A 19,152-nucleotide genomic window follows, 5' to 3' on the forward strand; every position below is an offset into this window, starting at 1 on the left:
GCCTGTGTTCGGCAGTGTTGGCGAAGCTCCTGGTGGGCATAAAAATAGTCCGCCTCATCCTCAACCTGACAGGCGTAGCGCTCATTGAGGGCTGCCTCAAGTTCTCGATTAGACCATCGACAGGGCTGTTCCGGTGGAAGAGCCTCGGGTTCAGAATCCCACTCGGATTCATAAATGGGATCATGGGGACTAGATGCATAAGCCACCTCAGCATCTAGAATAGTCTCCGTCTGGAGCGTACGAGATCGGTGATCAGTATTGTACGTCGATCTATGCTTTTTCTTAGCGGGCTCCGCCGGAGCATTATGGGTCTTCTTTCTCTTTTTCTTCTTGGCCGGTTGGACGGAGCGTGGTTCAATGAGTGCCGCTGTCGAGATCGACACTGCCACATAATTCTTCAGTACCGAGGTCGAAGCCCAAGCCACAGGATTGACCGGTACATTGGCCTCTGGTGTGTTCACCAAGATCCCCGGTGGGGAGGAAATGGGCTGTAAGTCCTGGGCCAAAGGAGAAACACTTGAAGAGGCCTGCATAGTAGGCGGTTTGTCCAAGCCTGAACACTTGAAGGCTTGTTCCCAAAGCCAAGAACGAAGATGCGATGCTCGATTCTTGGTGCCTGTTTGGTAAAGGCCGCATAGTGTGGGCAAGAACCAACCTTATGGGCCTCACTCAAACAAAAAAGGCAAAGTTTGTGGCTGTCAGTCGAGGGGATCTTAGATCTGCAGCGACCATACTGCTTAAAGTTTGTAGTCTTGGCCATAGGCCAGTGAAGGACCAAGGAAACCATAGCACGCCGGGCCCAAGGGCCACGACGGAACAGTGAAAATCCAAGGAAACTTTGAAGGGGGTGGTGGTACTGGGGACGAAATAAAAATGCTAATGAAGGGAAATACTAAACAAAATATAGAGTAAAAACCGGCAAGGGTAGATACTTAACAGCGCGATCTAGCAAGCAGTGCTCAACGATGTGTCTTCTATTGCGGACGAAGAAAGACTGTAGAGGGAAGCCTGTGCAGCTTCCTATATACCGTGGGGGTGGGGTTACCGCCAAAAAAGTTAGAACTCTAGCTTGGAAGCTCCGATGTGGTCTCTGCGCAGGCGCAAAGCCCATTCGTGTAAAGCACAGAGACCACGTCAAAGAACCCCAAGATCCCTCTCCTGGTCAGTCGCCGACAGCTCAGACCCCATCAGCATATATGTGAAGTTGGGGTTTTTTGCCCAAAGGATGCATCACTTTACAGTTGCCAACACTAGGGCCTAACCTACTTCACAGAAACTCAAGTATGTAGAACACCGCTCTGGGCTCCTTTACCCGCTCTGGGCTCCTTTACCCATATGTAAAAATAAAATAAAATCAACAAACACTGAACCGCATTTCCATTTTCAAGGCACAGAGACCACGTTGAAGAACTGTAATTGCCTAGTGATCTGATGGCATATCTGGTCCTCCAGCTAGACAGAAATGCATCTTTTTCCAAGACTGAAAGGGAGTTGATTGGAAGGTGTCATAAGTAAACAAACACAATGAACACAGATTAGTTACTCTGGGGGATGGGTCATAGTTAGTGACTAGACTAACTTTCCCTTGACCAAATAGATTCCGGGATATAACCCTAGCTGTATGTTTCCTTAGTGAGTTGAGGAGGAAGATAACAAAATCCCATTGGGTTGGTGGAGGTGGATCAGAAGATGGGCTCATTCTGATAGACTTGCCTTGAAGGTTTTTATTTATAACTTGTATATGCCATCTCTTCTCCAAAGAGCAACCTATATGGTGTGCTCTCGTTCTTGCCAATTCTAACCTCACAAGAACCCTGTGAAGTGAGAGACTGACTGGCCCAAAGACACCCAGTCAGCTTTGTGGTGAGTGGAGACTTGAATCCGTTAAGTCACGACTAGAGGAATCTATTTCCTTGCTCTTTAGGAGTTGTAAAATGAGCTATATTGCCCATGCTTTTGTGTACCTATTACTGATGGCTTTAGGAGCTCCCATAAATTTGTTTTTAAAGGTGTGTTACTATTCCTTTAAAGGATTGTAATAGCTGAATTAGGTTGTCCAGGGTAGCTGTTGCTGCTGTAGTAGTAGCCGGTTTGACCTGGTCCCTTCCAAATAAACTTAGATAGATCAGTTTATCTGCGGTTGCTGACCCGAATAATATATACATACAGTCCAAACGTTAACAATAAACTAATCCAGATAGATATTCATAAACCGGCCAGCGTGGTATAGTGGCTAGAGTGCTTGACTAGGACCGGGGAGACCCGAGTGCAAATCCCCATTCAGCCATGAAACTAGCTGGGTGACTCTGGGCCAGTCACTTCTCTCTCAGCCTAACCTACTTCACAGGGTTGTTGTGAGGAGAAACTTAAGTATGTAGTACACTGCTCTGGGCTCCTTGGAGGAAGAGCGGGATATAAAATGTTAATAAATAAATAAATAAACAAACCTCGTGAACTCAAACTATCCAGGTACTCTCTTACTACGAATCTGAATGGCAACAAGGCAAAACTTAGCGACTGCAGAAGTTACTTTGTCATCACTGTCAGAGAAAAGATAACTAACATAGAATTCATCTGAGCCAGCCAGGGTAATTGCTAGAAGGGGCACTGTTAATTCAACCAAATCAACTTGGCATGGGCCGGAAATAGCCTTGTATAAAACATAGCCCTTTCTTGGGGATTTAGAGCAAAGCGATTGAGTAGGAAGGGGAGAGTCCAGGTCTGTGTACCTGCACACTTGACAGGCCCTTTTAGTAGAGAGGGGTGTTGTGCGGAAGATATCCAAACACTGTGGAGGGATGTTCTTAATTGCTTTGGGGGTAAAGGAAGGAGGAGATGTGGTAGACAACCTCACATTCTGCACTGATTGGGTTTTGGGCTTGTTGGCTGCTCCCTGACCCAGTCAAGACAAGGCTTATTTGTACATCTAGGTGTTTAAAAGGCCAGCTTTTGTACTTTATGTGGCTTAGTTATATGTAGTACTCAAATCACATGTAAAAGAAAGGTGACATACTGTCAGGAGCTGCTAGGCCTGTGCTCTGCTGCCCCTTTTGGTGAACCGCCTGCTGTATTGAAAGGGTTTGAGGACTATAATTCGTTCCTAGGCTGCAGGGTGATTCTACCAAGGCAGTCTCCTGGTTTCCCCAAACTGATAGGACTAAAAAAGCTTCTGCTTTGCCTGAGTTTATACTTGGTTATACTCTTCTGGAGTCCCCTCAATTGCTGGTTTCAGGGGTTTGTGCTTCCTGTGGCCCAGTGTTGCAACAGCTAATTTTGTATTTATATTGCATATATCCCTATTTAAAACATCTTGCATGGTTTATATGCTGCAAACCTTCAAAGGAGGTCCAGTAAAATGATCATTTTCACCTCTTCTTGGCTTGCATAGCTACAGAATTCCTGTCATTGTTGTTGACTTTTTCCAGACGTTGATGAAAATAGGCTATTTAAGAAGGATGAAATACTCTTTAGCTGGACAGTACACCCCTTCTCTGCCTGGATTCCTGTTTGATTGAACTTGATAAACATTCTGATTGGTTCCCAGTAGATTTTATGTTATTCTCTCTGCCTGCCCCCTCCAATTCTTATCATAGTTAAGCTTATAAGTCCAGTTACCGACTGCTTTTTCTTTTCTTAAAGGAATAGCAAATACCTTCATAATGGGGATTAGAAATTGCATGTGAAACTCCATGTATTTTCAGAGGGTGGCACCCACAGTTCCCCTTCTTCTGGAGCAGAAACTCCTTGCTCAAGAAAAATATTTCTCTGGATCAAAGAGTTGTAGGTTCAGAGGAAGAGAAATTGTGGGTGCCGATCACAGTATTTTTGTTTTAAATTATGATAGCGAAAACTTGTAGCGTGTGTATTGTTGACCAAATAGTGATTAAGGGGCATTTCATTTTGGGATTCAGATGTACAGGAGACAAATAGTGTGTCTTTAAAAAGTCCTCTGTTCCTGCAGAGTGCAAGCCATATTTCCGACTCCTGACCCAGCAGCACTAAAAGATAGGTGCATGGCAAATCTTGTCTCCTATGCTCGGAAAGTAGAAGGGGACATGTACGAATCAGCAAATAGTAGGGTGAGTATGAGCTTTATCTTTTTCTTGGTATCCGTTTTCCACCCTCAGGCATTCATTGCTAAATACCTGGTCCTGTCAGTCCTTTGCCTCTGTTGCTTTACAGAAGTCATGTCTCACATCACTGAATATGTGCATAAGATACTTTGGAAGGAATGCTTCAGTAATATCAGTGAATCTTCGTATAGTAAATGCTTCATTATCTATAAAGCCATTTGTCAGGGTCTGTTGTGATCAAGGAACAGAATCCAGACTGGGCCTATACAGATGTGCAGACTTGATTCTAAATCCCTTCCACTTAGTTCTGTTAGACAAAGTAAATGAAAGTGTGTGTATGCACGCGCGCGCACACACAAAACCTGATCTTTCTAAGAAAGAGTCTTCAGGGGCAGGGAGCAGGCTTAGTCCATATCCCAGCAGTGCATCTGAGTACACATGTACTCAGGTAAAATGCTGTTTGGGGATAACATTGCAGTAAAGCCCAAGCCTGCCCACAGAGCCTGGTTGGGGGTGGGGGTTTAGGGGTAAAGGTGGTGGTTAGGCCCCAGCAAGGGGCAGGATCGAAGCCGTCTGATTCTGGGACCTAAGGAAGCTAGCTATAAATCTATAAAGAAGCAGGTGTGTGGCCTAAAACAGGGATGACATTCCAGAGGGGCCAGAAGCAGGTGGATAGTCAAAGTCGGGCAGTGGTCAAGGCGCCATCGGTTAAAGGGAACAGGAGTCTATGTAGCATACTTGAATCAGTGATTAATTGCTCTTTCTGAAGTGCAGTGTGAGACCTGGACTTCATAGGGCTTGGTAGTCGGGGATTAGCCCTTGGGGTCAGCTGACTGAGAGTTCAGGCTGGTACTGTAGCCTAAATGGCACCCTTACAGCACCAAGCTCAGCCTGCCACCTCTGCAGTGGAGTGCAGGAGATACGGCACCAGAGCCTGATTGCCAGGAGCTCTGATTTGAAACCCTTCCCGTGGTACCTTCCAGTGCTCTGGTCTCCACTGACAGGGAATCCACTCCCTCTTTTTCCTCTACCCCTACCCCTGGTCTGGATCTCTGTAATATGAAGGCGCTTCCATCACAATTATCAGCATTTTACTAGTGCAGAATATCAAATTCTGTTGAGAAGGTGGCCTCAGTTCTTGAGTGGGGGAAATCATCTTAATATGCCTAGATTTCTGCAGTCTCCTATTTTGATTGGAAATGCACATTAGCTCTACTCAGGCATTATTTATTGTATGTATTTATGTTGCACATGTGTGCCTGTGCCGGTAGACATGTACGTGAATGACCCTGCATGCATCCGCTTTAACCGTGAATCTGAGTACAGGACCCCTCGTATGCAGGGGACCCACAGGACGTGTACTCCTGTATGTGCATTGAACACATGTGAATATCTGTGTCCAGAGATCAGTATATGGAAACACTCTATGTACAGTATTGACCATAAAGTGTGAATAGGGCTATAGCTAGCTTTACTTATTATTTCCCCTTACTCTTTTCCCATTACAGGCAGAGTACTATCACTTGCTAGCAGAGAAGATTTATAAAATCCAAAAGGAACTAGAGGAAAAGAGGAGAACCAGATTGCAGAGGCAGAAACTGATACCAAATGCCCCAAGCATGCCACCAGCTCCTATGAATCAAGGGCCCATGGGACAGCCGCAGTCTGGGATGACGGCGAGTAAGTGCTACGCAATTACAGTTTGTCATAACCAGGGAAACTTCTACTGAAACTATTTTGCTCTTGATCAGTCTCAAGAATCTAAATGACAGGTGGCTGGAAGAATTAGTTGTGGGAATACAATTCCTTAATATGCTAAGCAGACCTCTTGTGCCCAGCAGTGAACTTGGGAGCCTCTGCTATTTTACATAATGTGTGTGTCCCACTGCAGTTCACTGCTGGTATCTAGACACTACCTTATTAGATGTTAATTGACATAAGGATGCCCACTACCCACAGTTCCTGCCATGGTGGTGGTGAATAGTTGAGGTCCCAGTTAGAACCTATTGTAGTACTATTGTGCCAGTATTTCCTGGGATATTTCTGTTAAACAGTAAATCTTAAGTTTAGCTTGACTAGCTTTGATCATGTCTTCGTAGAGTGTCAAATGAAAAAGCAACATTTTAAACCCGCAACAAGAAAAACTTGACAGTATTTTGGAATGGCAAATTCTGTGGACTTCCTTCATCCCATATGGGAACCACTTCCCCATGCAGTGATTTCACGTGGCTGAGGGCTACATGTGAATGATACAACCCCACGGATTGTGTTGGTCTTTATCAAGGGGACATATACTTTCCCTGGGCTTAGTAACCAGCCAAGGTTTTTGGTAGCCAGGGAGGTGCTCTCATCTCACATCCTGTTCCACAGAGTCAAAGCAAATTTATCCCCTTGAGATCAGCTGCTGATTGAGGGGCTTTTATGAGGTGGAGGGAACAATAGTGGGTGCATTAGTTGTAACCCAATGCATGACACTGAGATGCTAACTGGTGCCATTTTGAAAGACTTGGCCGCCTTGTGTTTCTGGCAACTCTTTAAAAAAAAAAAGTTAGTTTCCAAGTGGTAAATGAGAGGGTCTTCCTAAACTTATGGTTGCCTTTGGTGACTGCATTTGTGGGCCCCTGGTCTTTCCTACACAAGCTGCATTGTATCTAACTCTTGTAAAAGTCTTAATAGTTTAACCTTATTTGTCATCCATGTTACAGATGGTCCTCTTCCTGACCCAAACATGATTCATGCCAGTGTGCCAAACCAGATGGTAAATCGCATGTCGACACCACCAGGTGAGAGTTCAAAGAAAGGAAGTCTGAGCAACTTCAATGAATAGTGGTAACTTTCATACTCCCTGTCCACATCTTGGGAATATGCCAAAGATGAACTCTTTAGAGATTGCATGCTATCCTTTTGTTTCCCAACCAGTCTTAAATGACTTTCATATTGTGCCGTTGTGTTTCTTTGTAGTTATTGCCCTCCACTGTTTTCCTTAATAATAACCGATTTGTTTGTGAAAGAAGTGGTTCCCACTTTCAAAAGCAACCCTTTCAGCACAACTCCTAGTTCACTAACATTTGGATAAGATGGTTCAGGGTGCCAGAATAGAAATAATCTTTTGGTAAACATTATCTAGGTGGTGTTAACAGAATATGTAATTCTGTTCTACTAGGGAAAGTTTTCTCATTGTCATTGTTGGTATATAATTCTTTGTAGATTTTCATTTAAAACATGAAGAGGAAATTGTATTAGAATTTGAAAGTGGAGGCAGGTAGTAAGAATGCATTCCCTTCAGAAAAGAAACCGACTTGTGCTCCCTTGCAATGGGCTTTTTTCTGATGCAGTTTGATCAAAATGTCTATCACAGATGTCACTACTTTGAGCAAGAGGAAACCAGGGGCACAGAGGAGGCTGGAGGCTCTTGTCGCATCTCAGTAGGGAAACCTGAAGATATTAAGGCAATAATGTCATCAGAGTGTGGATCCAGTGGCATATTGGGGGGAAACGGCGCCCAGGGCAAGCGCCCTGAAATGGCGCCCCCCCGCTGCCCCCCGGCCCCCACATACCTGGGCCGGCGGCGGCGGCGCTCCCCAGGCAGCAGATCGCCGGCGGTGGCGGCAATTCAGTGGTGGCGTGTGGCGGCGATGTGGCGGGCTGCGGTGGCGATGTGGCGGGCCACAGCGGCGGCAATGGCGATGTGGCGGGCCGCGGTGGCGGCACTGGCGATGTGGCAGGCCGCGGTGGCGGCACTGGTGATGTGGCGGGCTGCGGTGGCGGCAATGGCGATGTGGCGGGCCGCAGCGGCGATGTGGCGGGCGGCGGCGGCGATGTGGTGGGTGGCGGCGATGTGGCGGGCCACCCGCTGAGTGGCAGCGGCGGGTCGCCCGCCGCGCCGAGTGCGGCGGTGGCTGGTGTGGTGGCTGGCCTGGCGGCGATGGGATGGCCTCCTCAGTGTAGCGGCTGAGCGGCGGCGCAGAGTGCAGGCAGCGACGCAGAGCCTGCCTTCTGGCCTGGTGTCGCTTCTGCGCAGGCGCACCTGGCATGCCTGCGCAGTTGGGAAGCAACGCCGGCTCGGAGTCGGCATTGCTGCCTGCACTCCGCGCTACCACTCGGCCGCTACACTGAGGAGGCCATCCCATTGCCGCCAGGCCAGCCCCCACACCAGCCACCGCTGCACTCGGCGCGGTGGGCGACCCGTTGCTGCTGCAGCTCGGCGGGCGACCCGTCACCGAATTGCCGCCCGCATGCCCGCCGCCACACTCGGTGGGCGATCCAGGGGGGCGGGGGGGAAGCCACTTTTTGGCGCCCCCCACGTGACCCGCCGGGGTGGCGCCCGGGGCATGTGCCCCCCCTGCCCCCCCCATAGTTACGCCCCTCTGTGGATCGTTGGCAAATAACATTCCAGGACCCATATTAGGCAAGGTGGTATTCCTTGGGAGGGGAAGCTCCAACTGCTGAAAGTCCGATTCCAAATCAGCTGCACACTGCATTTGTGGCAGGTCAGATTCATCTTGATAGAGCTAAGAGAGGTTGGGAGAGAACTTCCTGAGGAAGAGTAGTAGTCTGCTCTGGCAACGTTGATTTCCCTAGATCCTTTAAGTCACCATATTCATCCTCCTCCTTAGTTTGAGCAGAGTTGTTACCTCTCAAAGAGTCTGCAATGCTACATACGGAAGCAAATGAATTATCCAGCCGACTAACTATTTCAGATACAACTTCCATAAAGCCATTTCCAGATGTATTAAGAGAAACATTATGATCCGGGGTGCTCTTATCAGCAGCTGTGTTTGCATCTTTGGCTGTTTTTCTTCGTGGACTTGAGGTACTTTTAGATAACAGTGGTTGAACAGAGAGTAGAGAAAACTCTCTGTGGAAAATTTTTTCAAACTATCCAAATAGTCACACATATGGAGGAGAGTTGCAGGAATTAATGGCTGATAGAAAGAAAGCAGAAGTCTAGTCTCAAAGCGTTGGCTCGGTAATTTATCAAAGGATTGTAAATCAATCTAGGTAGATCGAAACCGCAGCATCTGACTCAAAGAGTAAATAATGTGACCCTTGGAGTTCCAGTGTCCCGAGTTCAGATGGTTCAGGACTATTGTTAGCATAACCTGATTGGGCTGTAAAATTCTTCTTGAGGGCCAGTTAGCTGGAATCTCAAAGGTATTGTTTTTAGGATTTGATATTGCAGCCTCAAACTCAGATTTAGCTTGAGAAACACCCTGTGATTTTGGTTTATTTGATGCTTCGAACTAGGGATGTGCACGGACTGGTCTGGAGCCCATTCTAAGGGCCTCTGGACCGGTCAGGACCTTGGGCCGGTTCGGCGGTTCGACAGTAGGCAGTTCCTACTGTCTGTAGGAGGTCGGGATCCAAGAGATGGTTTAGATCTGCCTGTTCTGGATGCAGTTATACTCCTCCTAAAAGAGCAGGTTCGTAGTCTGGGAGTGCTCCTGGTTCCCAAACTGTCCCTGGTTTCTCAGGTTGAGGCTGTGACCAGGAGTGCTTTTTATCAGCTTTGGCTGATACGCCAGATATGCCCATTCTTGGAGACTAGTGGCCTTAAAATGGTGGTACATATGCTGGTAAGCTCAAGGTTTGACTACTGTAATGCACTCTACATGGGGCTGCCTTTGTACGTAGTTCAGAAACTACAATTGTTATAGAATGTGGCAGCCAGACTGGTCTCTGAGTCTACCTAAAGGAACCATATAACACCGATTCTAAAAGAACTGCACTGGCTGCAGGTATGTTTCTGAACGAAATACAAAGTGTTAGTTATTACCTATAAAGCCCTTAACAGCTTAGGTCCAGGGTATTTAAGAGAGCTCCTTCTCTGTCGTGAACCCTGTCACTTATTAAGATCATCTGGAGAGGTACAGTTACGGTTGCCGCAAACTTGTTTGGTGGCAACTTGGGACTGGGCCTTTTCTTTGGCTGCCCTAGGGCTTTGGAGCATGCTCTCTGCTGAAATAACAGCATTTCCTTCTCTGTTAGCTTTTAGGAGGACCCTGAACATGTACCTGTTTTCCCAGGCCTTCAACTAAGACTCAATTTTTAAAATTTTAATGTGTTTTATCTATAACAATTTTTATCTTTTTATAAATTTTAAATGTATCCCGAATGTTCATGCGGCCACCATCTTATTATTTATTTATTTTATTGAATTTATATACTGTCTAGTATAAAAATCTCTAGGCGGTGTACAGAATTAAAACATAAAATATAATTCTGTACACTGCCTAGAGATTTTTATACTAGGCAGTATATAAATTCAATAAAATAAATAAATAATACGATGGTGGTCACATGAACATCTGAGGCACAAGCAGGCTAATTTTTGGACTGTCAAACCAATTTAAACCAAATTAAGTACAGTTGCAGTGAGTGACACATAGGAACACCTCAACGGGGTAGTTTGTGATGATGTCATCCACCCCAATCCAAGATGGCAGATGCATGAACATTTGAGGTGCAAGAGATCTAACTTGTAGACCTCTGTTTGAACCAAATTTAGTCCAGTTGTAGAGACAGTGAAAGGAAAGTAGGCTGATTTGTTCTTACTAGAACAACTTGTTCATTACTGTATCAAATACAGTGTACTAGTATACTAATTAAATGGCTGACAGAGGTGGATGGACCTGTAGTTTACAGGAACCTCTGTAGGTCCCTGTAACAATAAGGTGCCAAGCTCCCACCACCCCACTCTCCCCTTTCTTTTAAGCTTGTGATGTCAGGCTGCTTTGCAAATACATCTTGAAGCAGTTAGAGCTGCCCAGTATCCTGGGGCAGAGCAGCAACCTTCATTCATGACACCAGCCGCATTGACAAAAACCATCCTGCTGCTCTTGGTAGGCTACATTAGCGCAGAGGTTGTTTGGTCTTTTTTTGGATGTGGAAGTTGCTGTTTCTTCCTCAGTTCTGCTTGACTTGGTCAGGGAGAGAGTTGGCCCATAAGGCTGCATTGGATACCAATGGAATAGGTGGACTACTTTCTCAGTGGCTGCAGGAATACCAAGGTGGGAAGACCTGCAGGATGTGCAGAAAGAGAAAGAGGGGGAACGACAGGCCTGGAAAGCCCGGTCTGTCTCTGTTTTATTTTGCATTGTGCTACATTTCTGTTTACCCATCCATGCCTTTTGGTCATGCTGAAAACATGATCGTGAGGTCAAACTTGGTGTGTAAAAAAGAAAAGAATGAATACTGTGTTTGAAATATTAACATTACAACTTTTGTTCAACTTTTTAGACTCTGATGGCAGTTGTGTTTCGAGCTGAGCATCCTAGTGCTTTTGTGTCTTTTGCCTCAACTCCTCACTTATAATCCTACCTTTCATAGTTGTTCACAACCATATGTTTCCTCCTCAGCTGCTGCATTGTTGGCCCCATTTTCTCTGAATGGTTCCAGCCTATCAGGGATCATGTACCAGACATGTCTCAACGTTAGCTAAGTGACAGATTTAGCTGTATGCTGATGTTGCTAAGGGGAAATGAATTCCATTAGAGTAAGGGCATTGCTCCCTGTATTGGTCCCTTGGATGTTTCTTCAAGTCCCATGATCAATAGAAATGCCAATGTTACCGGTCTGGGGGCCATGGCAACAATAACACAGCCTTCTGGCATTGGAACTAGGAAACCATGGCATGAACATGTGACTCAGGACCTCCAAAATAATCAGGTTCATGAACTTGATCACGAAGTGTGTTTATTTAGAATTTCAGCGAAGAATTGTGCTGAAAGGATGGAGAGATGTACTTAAAACTTCCAAAGATGGTGTATCCACTAATTTTTCTTACCTTAATAAGCTTTAAAGTTGATATGGGGTAGTAGTGGGAGATTGAACAACAGTACATAGTTGCTAATGGAAGGGGCAAATATTCAACCTTATACTCAAAGCTTATAAATAGGACTCAATATTTGTTGCATGAGTGATTTGTTTGTACCAGTAGAGCCCAAAATATTTACTATTAGCACTCAGAAGGGGCAGCCAAGCAGTGCCAGTATACCCCAGTTCTAGCAGGACATGGCACCCATGCTGCCTTGAACTATCTGTTGTTGGGGTAATTAGAAATGAATTGCCTGGTGACTGGTGCCATACCTCCAGCAGGACAAATCACATCTTTTTCCAGGACTGAAAGTGAGCTTATTGGAGCCCAACTGTGATAGGTAACCCAGCATAACTAAATGACATGTTCCAATATCAGGAGTAAATACACACGAGTGTAGATTCGTTATGCTGGCTTACTGGTTGTAGTTGAGTAAAAGAATGGCCAGATTTGGGGAGGGGGCGGTTGCTACAGAACACTGTCTAAAGCTCCAATGTGGAGATTGAACTGACTTCTCCTTGATCAAATGGATCCTGTGATAAAATTAGTGCACAGCTAGGATTATTCCTTAGTGAGTTGATGAGGAAGATGATAACAAGATCTCATTGGGTTGGAGGTGGATCAAAAGATGGGCTCATTGTGTTTTCTACCCCTTCTCCAAAGAGCAGCATCCATGATGCTCTTCTCATTCCCCCAGCGTTTACCCTCACAACAACCCTGTGAAGTGAGATAGACTAAGACTGGCCCAAAGACACCCAGTCAACTTTGTGGCAGAGTTGAGACATGAATCTGGTCTCCCCAGTAGGTATTCTGATCTACTGACTCTTAAGCATTATCCACATGGAGAGCCATTATTAAGGAGAAGCAATTAATCACAACTGGGGGGAATCTCTCTGTGCACTCATTGGGAGTTGTGAGATAAGCTATATTACTTTCATTGGTGCTTTTATCTGGGCACAACTGATGGCTTTAGGGGCTTCGCTTAAATGTTATACCAATGCACATTTTACCTTCACTGATATGGACACAGTACACATGTACTTCCTTATGAGGCAAGGCTACAGTATCTGGTGCTTTTTAATTTAGAAAAGAGGCAATTATGGGAAGACATGGTAGAAGTATATAAAAGTATGCATGGAGCAGAGAGAGTGGACAGAGAGATATTTTTCTCCTTCCCTCACAATACTAGAACTAGGGGTCATCTCATGAAACTGAAGGCCAGAAGGTTTAGGACCAACAAAAGAAAGTACTTATTCACACCGCACATAATTGATCTGTGGAATTCACTGCCACTAGCTTGGATGGATTGAAAAGGAGCTTAGACAAATTTGCCGAGGGCTGCATGTGAATGATAGAACCACATGGATTGTGTCTGGTTTTTGGTAGCCAGTGGGGGGCTGTCCCATCTTGCATCCTGTTCCACAGAATTAAGCCATCTGGGTGAGGCGACATCAAAATCTAATAAACAAACAAACAAGAAATCCTCCCTTTCAGATCAGCTTTTATGAGGTGGAGGAAACAATAGCAGGTTTGAGTATTAGTTTCAGCCCTACATTTTCAACTCATGACACTGAGATGCCAACTAGTGTCATTCGGAAAGATCCTACCGCTCTGTGTTGCTGGCAACTCTTTTTTTAAAAGGTGAATTTCAAGTAGTAGATGAGAGGCTCTTCCTGCTGGTCTCCAGAACTAAATTTGTGGTTGCCTTTGGTGATTGCATTTGTGGGCCCCTGGTCTTTCCAAGCTCTTAGTTGGGTGAGGAAGAGTAATGTGATCAGATGTGTGGGACTGAAACACAGAGAAGTGATTCTCTATGGGGCTATGGCTGTGTGTGAAAAAGGCCATGGTTACTGCTATCCGTGGAGTTGTATGTATAAGTATTGTTAACGGATGGACAGTCTCTCTTTGGGGGTTGGCAGCAACTCCATAATTGCAACTTTATGGCAACTAAATAATGATTGTACTCAGTGTGGCATAATGCCATGTGATCTCTGTGCAATTATATATGGTTCTGTTTAGCTTTTTTCTGCTTCTGGTAGCTGCATATATAGCTCTCGGAAGGGTATTTGCAGAATTGTACGTGCTCTTATTTTTCATCTAAAGTATTTTTAGAATAATGCTTCACCACTCTTTTTCCTTGTGGCCCATTCTAAAGATGCATTTGGTTCTCATTACATTTTGTTGAGTTAGAGCTGCTGCTTTGTGTCTAGAGTCTCAGTTTTAAATTAACATCCTGTTAGAAGTCATAGATACTCCCTTTCTTCGTATCTTGGTTAGGTAATTTCACCAGGCACCAGTGTCACAATTTCAAACAAGCTTTATTCATTAATTGCTAGCAATAAGCTCTCTCTGAGTGGCCAGCCCCCTTCTGGCAAATTTCTTTGTCTTATATACTGAGTACCAAACAACTTTCGCACCTGCACATTGTATACAAGCCAAAGCATTACTTTTAACTCTACAGGTTCCTGATTTGCTCTCATGTGCTACATTTCTCACTCCAGCTTCCCATGAGACCTGGCCTGAGCCCTGGGCCTGACTTTCCCTCCCCGCAGGAACATTCTTTCAAGCAGTGTGAGATATTCTCAAAGCGTAGGGGTGGGGAATTCTACCAGCCAACACAAGCACTGTTGATACGGCGTATATAGCCTGTGCTGTGAAATTCAATCATGCATTTTGGATGCTTGAGAGCAAGTTGCAAATATATTTCAACAATCCCATTTCCTTAACATTACCTATAACCAGTGACTACTACTTAGACATATATTTAAATACAAGAAAAAGAAAATAAGTGGGCTTTCAGTTTGATGCTCTGCTTTTCTTAGTGCGCTTTTTAAATACATGCAAATACTAAGATGCTACTTAAGTATAAATGGGACAACTCTTGTTCCTGGAGCAATGCAACCTTGCTGTGTTGAAAATTTGGCCGATTTAAGACTTCAGAAGTCTTAAATGGTTGCAAATAACTATTGAAAACAGTTTAAACTCCTATTCTTTGATAAAGTGTAAAGCTTGTAGGTGACATAAGAACAGCTCTGCTGGATCAGGCCCAAGGCCCATCTAGTCCAGCATCCTGTTTCGCACGGTGGCCCAACAGATGCCGCTGAAAGCCACAGGCAGGAGTTGAGGGCATGCCCTCTCTCCTGCTGTTACTCCCCTGCAACTGGTACTCAGAGGCATCCTGCCTTTGAGGCTGGAGGTGGCCTTTAGGCCTCCAACTAGTAGCCGATGATAGACCTCTCCTCCATAAAGTTATCCAAACCCATAACTTTAACCCATAAAGTTATCAAAAATAATGTTTTTCTCTCTTTCAGTAAAATGTAAGTAATTTAACTCGTGTAAAAGTTGTAATTGTTTAACCCTATTTCTTATCCATGTTACAGATTATCCTCTTCCTGACCAAAATATGATTTGTGCCAATGTTCCAAACCAGATGGTGAATTGCATGCAGACACCACCAGGTGACAGTTGAAAAAAGGAATTCTGGGCAACTTGAATTAATAGTGGAAACTTTCATTCTCTCTGTCCACATCCTGGGAATATACCAAAGATAATACTGATTTAAGACTGCATGGTATCCTTCTTTTTTCCAACCTGTCTTAAATGGCTTTCATATTGTGCAGTTAAGTTTCATAGTAATCATTGTCCTCCATTGTTTTCCTAGATGATGATGATATCCACCCCATAACAAATTCTCTCGGCGGCTCACAACAAAACATTAATAAACATCCAATAAAAACACATAAAACACAAAATACACACACATCACTGAACCAAAACAAACAAACAAAAAAATTCAAAACATTAAAAAAGAATTAAAATTGAATTTTTTAAAAGCCCGAGTGAACAGTAAGATCTTCACTTGGTATCTAAAAGAACAAAGTGATGGTGACAGGCGAGCCTCACTGGGAAGGCTATTCCTTAAACAGGGTTCCACCACTGAAAAGGCCCTTTTCCTAGTAGCCACTCACTAGACTTCATTTGACAGGGGGACTTGGAGCAGGGCCTTAAAAGAAGATCTTACGGTCTGAGTTGGGTCACATGGAGAAAGGTGCTCTCTCAGGTAACCTGATCCCAAGATGCTTGATTTATTCATTTGTGAAAGAAACTGTTCCCACTTTCAAAAGCAGCACAGTTCCTAGTTCAGTAACATTAGGATAAGATGATTCAGGATGCCAGAATAGGAAAAATCTTTTGGTAAACATTATCTAGGTGGTGGTAATAGAATATATACTGGGGAAAGCTTTCTCTATCTCTTTAAAATATTCTTTATTTTGGTATTTCATAATACAAAAGAACTAAGTTGTAAAAAAAAAAACCCCAATCATTATCAATTATGTCAAGTAATGCATGTTATATTATGCTGAGAACTCGGGAGATACTACTACTACGAATATTTATATACAATTCTTCAACCAAAGTTCTCAAAAATAAATAATACATAAATAAGGTGGTCCCCTGTCTCCAAAGGGCTCACAATCTAAAAAGAAACGTAAGGTTGACCCCAGCAACAGCCACTGGAGGGATGCTGTGCTGGGGCTGGATAGGGCCAGTTGCTCTCCCCCTGCTAAATAAAGAGAATCACCACTTTAAAAAGATGCCTCTTTGTTCACTTAGCAGAGATGATTTTGATCTGCCAGTTCTGGATGGGGTCACACTTCCCCAGAATGAACAGGTATGCAGACTGTTGTGCTTCTGGACACAAACCTAACCCTGGTGTCCCAGGTTGAGGCAGTGGCCAGAGGTGCCTTTTATCAGCTTCGGCTTATATGACAGCTGTGTCAGTTTCTTGAGATAAATGACCTCAGAACAGTAGTGCATCTGCTGGTCACCTCCAGACTTGATTACTGCAATGCGCTCTTTGTGGGGCTGCCATTGTACATAGTAGGAAACTACAGCTGGTTCAGAATGCAGCAGCCAGGTTTAGTCTCTGGGTCATCTTGGAGAGACCATATCGCTCCTATCTTAAAAGATCTACACTGGTTGCCGATAAGTTTCCGGGCAAAATACAAGGTTTTGGTTATAACCTATAAAGCCCTAAACAGCTTGGGCCCTAGGCATTGAAGAGAACGCCTTCTTCACTATGAACCACACCGCCCATTGAGATCATCTGGAGAAGTGGGTCTGTAGTTGCCACCACCTCATCTGGTGGCTACTTAGGGATGGGCCTTCTCCATTGCTGCCCTGAGGCTTTGGAACACACTTCGTGCTGAAATAAGTTCTTCCCCATCTCTTACAACTTTTAAAAAGGCAGTCAAGATGCATTTGTTTACCCAGGCTTTTAATTAGATATTGTTTTATTTGTGTTTTTAATAGTGTAATGTTTTAAATTTTAATTGTTATGTTTTTATCTTTTTATCTGTTGTTTTTATTGTTCGGTTGTAAATTGCCCAGAGACTTGCATTTTGGGCGGTATACAAATGTGTTAAATAAATAAAATAATAAATAAATAAAAAATATTAGTATATACATGCATCTTTTTGTTTGGCTTTTTAATAAATGAAAATGGACTTAAAACATTCTGATTTGTGTGTTTTAGGCTTGTCAATATTGTTCAAGAAAGATATCCAACATGGTAAGAAGTTATATTTAGATTGGGGTTAAGTTTTGTATTTGCAAAAAGATTTTGTCCATAATTAGATAGAATTGTTCAAACAAGCTGTCTACATGTGTTGCTATTACACATTACACTTTCAGACTGCTTTTCAGAAATGTCCTTTTTAAATGTATGGATAATTACTATACTCATCAACAGCATCCCGTCTTGCTTTTGGGCTTCCTGAAGCAAAATGATGGAAGTATTCCATAGCAATCACATGCAGGCTCTATACATCAACTTGTGCAGATGTACCCCACAATTGCATTGCCAGCTTTCAAATACTGTGTTTAGTGATCCCCCTGCAAAAACTCTTGATTCAATGCAGATGCCTCTAAGGATGCATCTACAAACCATTTCCCTATAATAAGGAACATTATTATAATTTAAAACTATAATAAAGAAAAATATAAAATTAAATAATTAATAAACAAACAAAAGTGCTGTCAAGTTGGCGTAGACTCTTAGCGACCACATAGATAGATTCTCTCCAAGATGATCTGTTTTCAACTTGGCCTTTAACATCTCTCAGTGGTACATTCATTGCTGTTGTAATCAAGTCCATCCACCTTGCTACTGATTGTCCTCTTCTTTCCTTTCCTTCAACTTTTCCCTGCGTTATGGACTTCTCAAAGGAGTTGGATCTTCACATAATATGTCCAAAGTAGGATAGTTTGAGCCTGGTCATTTGCATCTCGAGTGAAAATTCTGGATTGATTTGTTTTTGTTTTCCTGGCTGTCCATGGTATCCTCAAAAGTCTTCTATTTAACTTGTGTGAAATTCACCCAATTGCAAAATGACATATTTAAACTGCTCTGTGTGCTTCCAGGCTACTTCTACAGCTCTACCATACATTGCTTGATTGAGGACAAACTGGTATTGTAGTCAGACACAATGCATCTTTAATTTGGACAGCTTAATTTGGTGTGGCTCTAAGAACACAGCAGACATAAATGAGTTATGCTACACAGACTTCTGGGCAAAAAAAGGAGTATAGTACCAGGGTAGGCAACTTTGGCTCTCCATCTGTTGTTGAGCTAACAACTCCCATCATCCTGAGCCACAACAACAGTTCAACAGCTAGAGAGCTAAAGTTGCCTACCCTGGTGTAGTAGAATCACGTCAACTGCCACCTTGTGAATCCCTGCAGCAGTACATCCACCATGCTAATTACCACGGTTTATTTGAGAAAATTGCCTGATCCAGTTTCCAAGAACTCCCAGTCCAGACAGCTAGGTTTGGAAGAATAGTCAGAGGTACTTACTATTCAGTGGATGGCTGGGACACTAGCCCCTCAGTCAGTTCTTGAACTGTTTTCCTGCAGGTGCAAACAGCCTTGTGCTGTGCTCACATGTACAGTATTTGTATGAAGAATGGTTTGACACGTATGGCAATATGCCATATAGAGCAATGTGATAACCACACTGAGCAAGATGAGGATGACTTTGAACAAGCAGATAATGACAGGTTTTTTTATGATGAACTAAATTAATTTTACTTGAAAATGTTGCAGTTTCCTACAAATTTCTACAGAAATATTGTGATTTTTGTAGACTGTTTTCTGTAAATTAATGCTTTCAAAATGCTAATAAGCTATTGCCATGGGGCAGAGACATGGGCAGCATGGCCGAAACAGCTCTCCCTGCCTCTAAGGCAGGGAGAGTTGCTC

At 43.8% G+C, this 19,152-nt stretch overlaps 1 protein-coding gene across 4 annotated transcripts in view; it reads left to right on the top strand.

The window, feature by feature from the left end:
* Positions 1-19,136, top strand: part of LOC128325975 (histone acetyltransferase p300-like) — a 64,768-nt gene extending 45,632 nt beyond the window's left edge. For 3 of the 4 annotated variants that reach the window (XM_053251980.1, XM_053251979.1, XM_053251982.1), the window contains 6 exons: positions 3,962-4,079; positions 5,582-5,753; positions 6,779-6,856; positions 15,270-15,347; positions 17,426-17,461; positions 18,118-19,136. In XM_053251980.1, the coding sequence (XP_053107955.1) occupies positions 3,962-4,079; positions 5,582-5,753; positions 6,779-6,856; positions 15,270-15,347; positions 17,426-17,461; positions 18,118-18,155 (520 nt within the window). In that variant the 3' untranslated portion in view covers positions 18,156-19,136. Of the gene's footprint in view, positions 1-3,961; positions 4,080-5,581; positions 5,754-6,778; positions 6,857-15,269; positions 15,461-15,550; positions 17,388-17,425; positions 17,462-18,117 lie in introns of those variants that run through there. The other variant, XR_008307774.1, reaches the window with a different exon arrangement.
* The last annotated feature ends 16 nt before the right edge of the window (positions 19,137-19,152 follow it).

The sequence above is a fragment of the Hemicordylus capensis genome, chromosome 5, assembly GCF_027244095.1.
Source record: "Hemicordylus capensis ecotype Gifberg chromosome 5, rHemCap1.1.pri, whole genome shotgun sequence".
NCBI classification, from domain to species: domain Eukaryota; kingdom Metazoa; phylum Chordata; class Lepidosauria; order Squamata; family Cordylidae; genus Hemicordylus; species Hemicordylus capensis.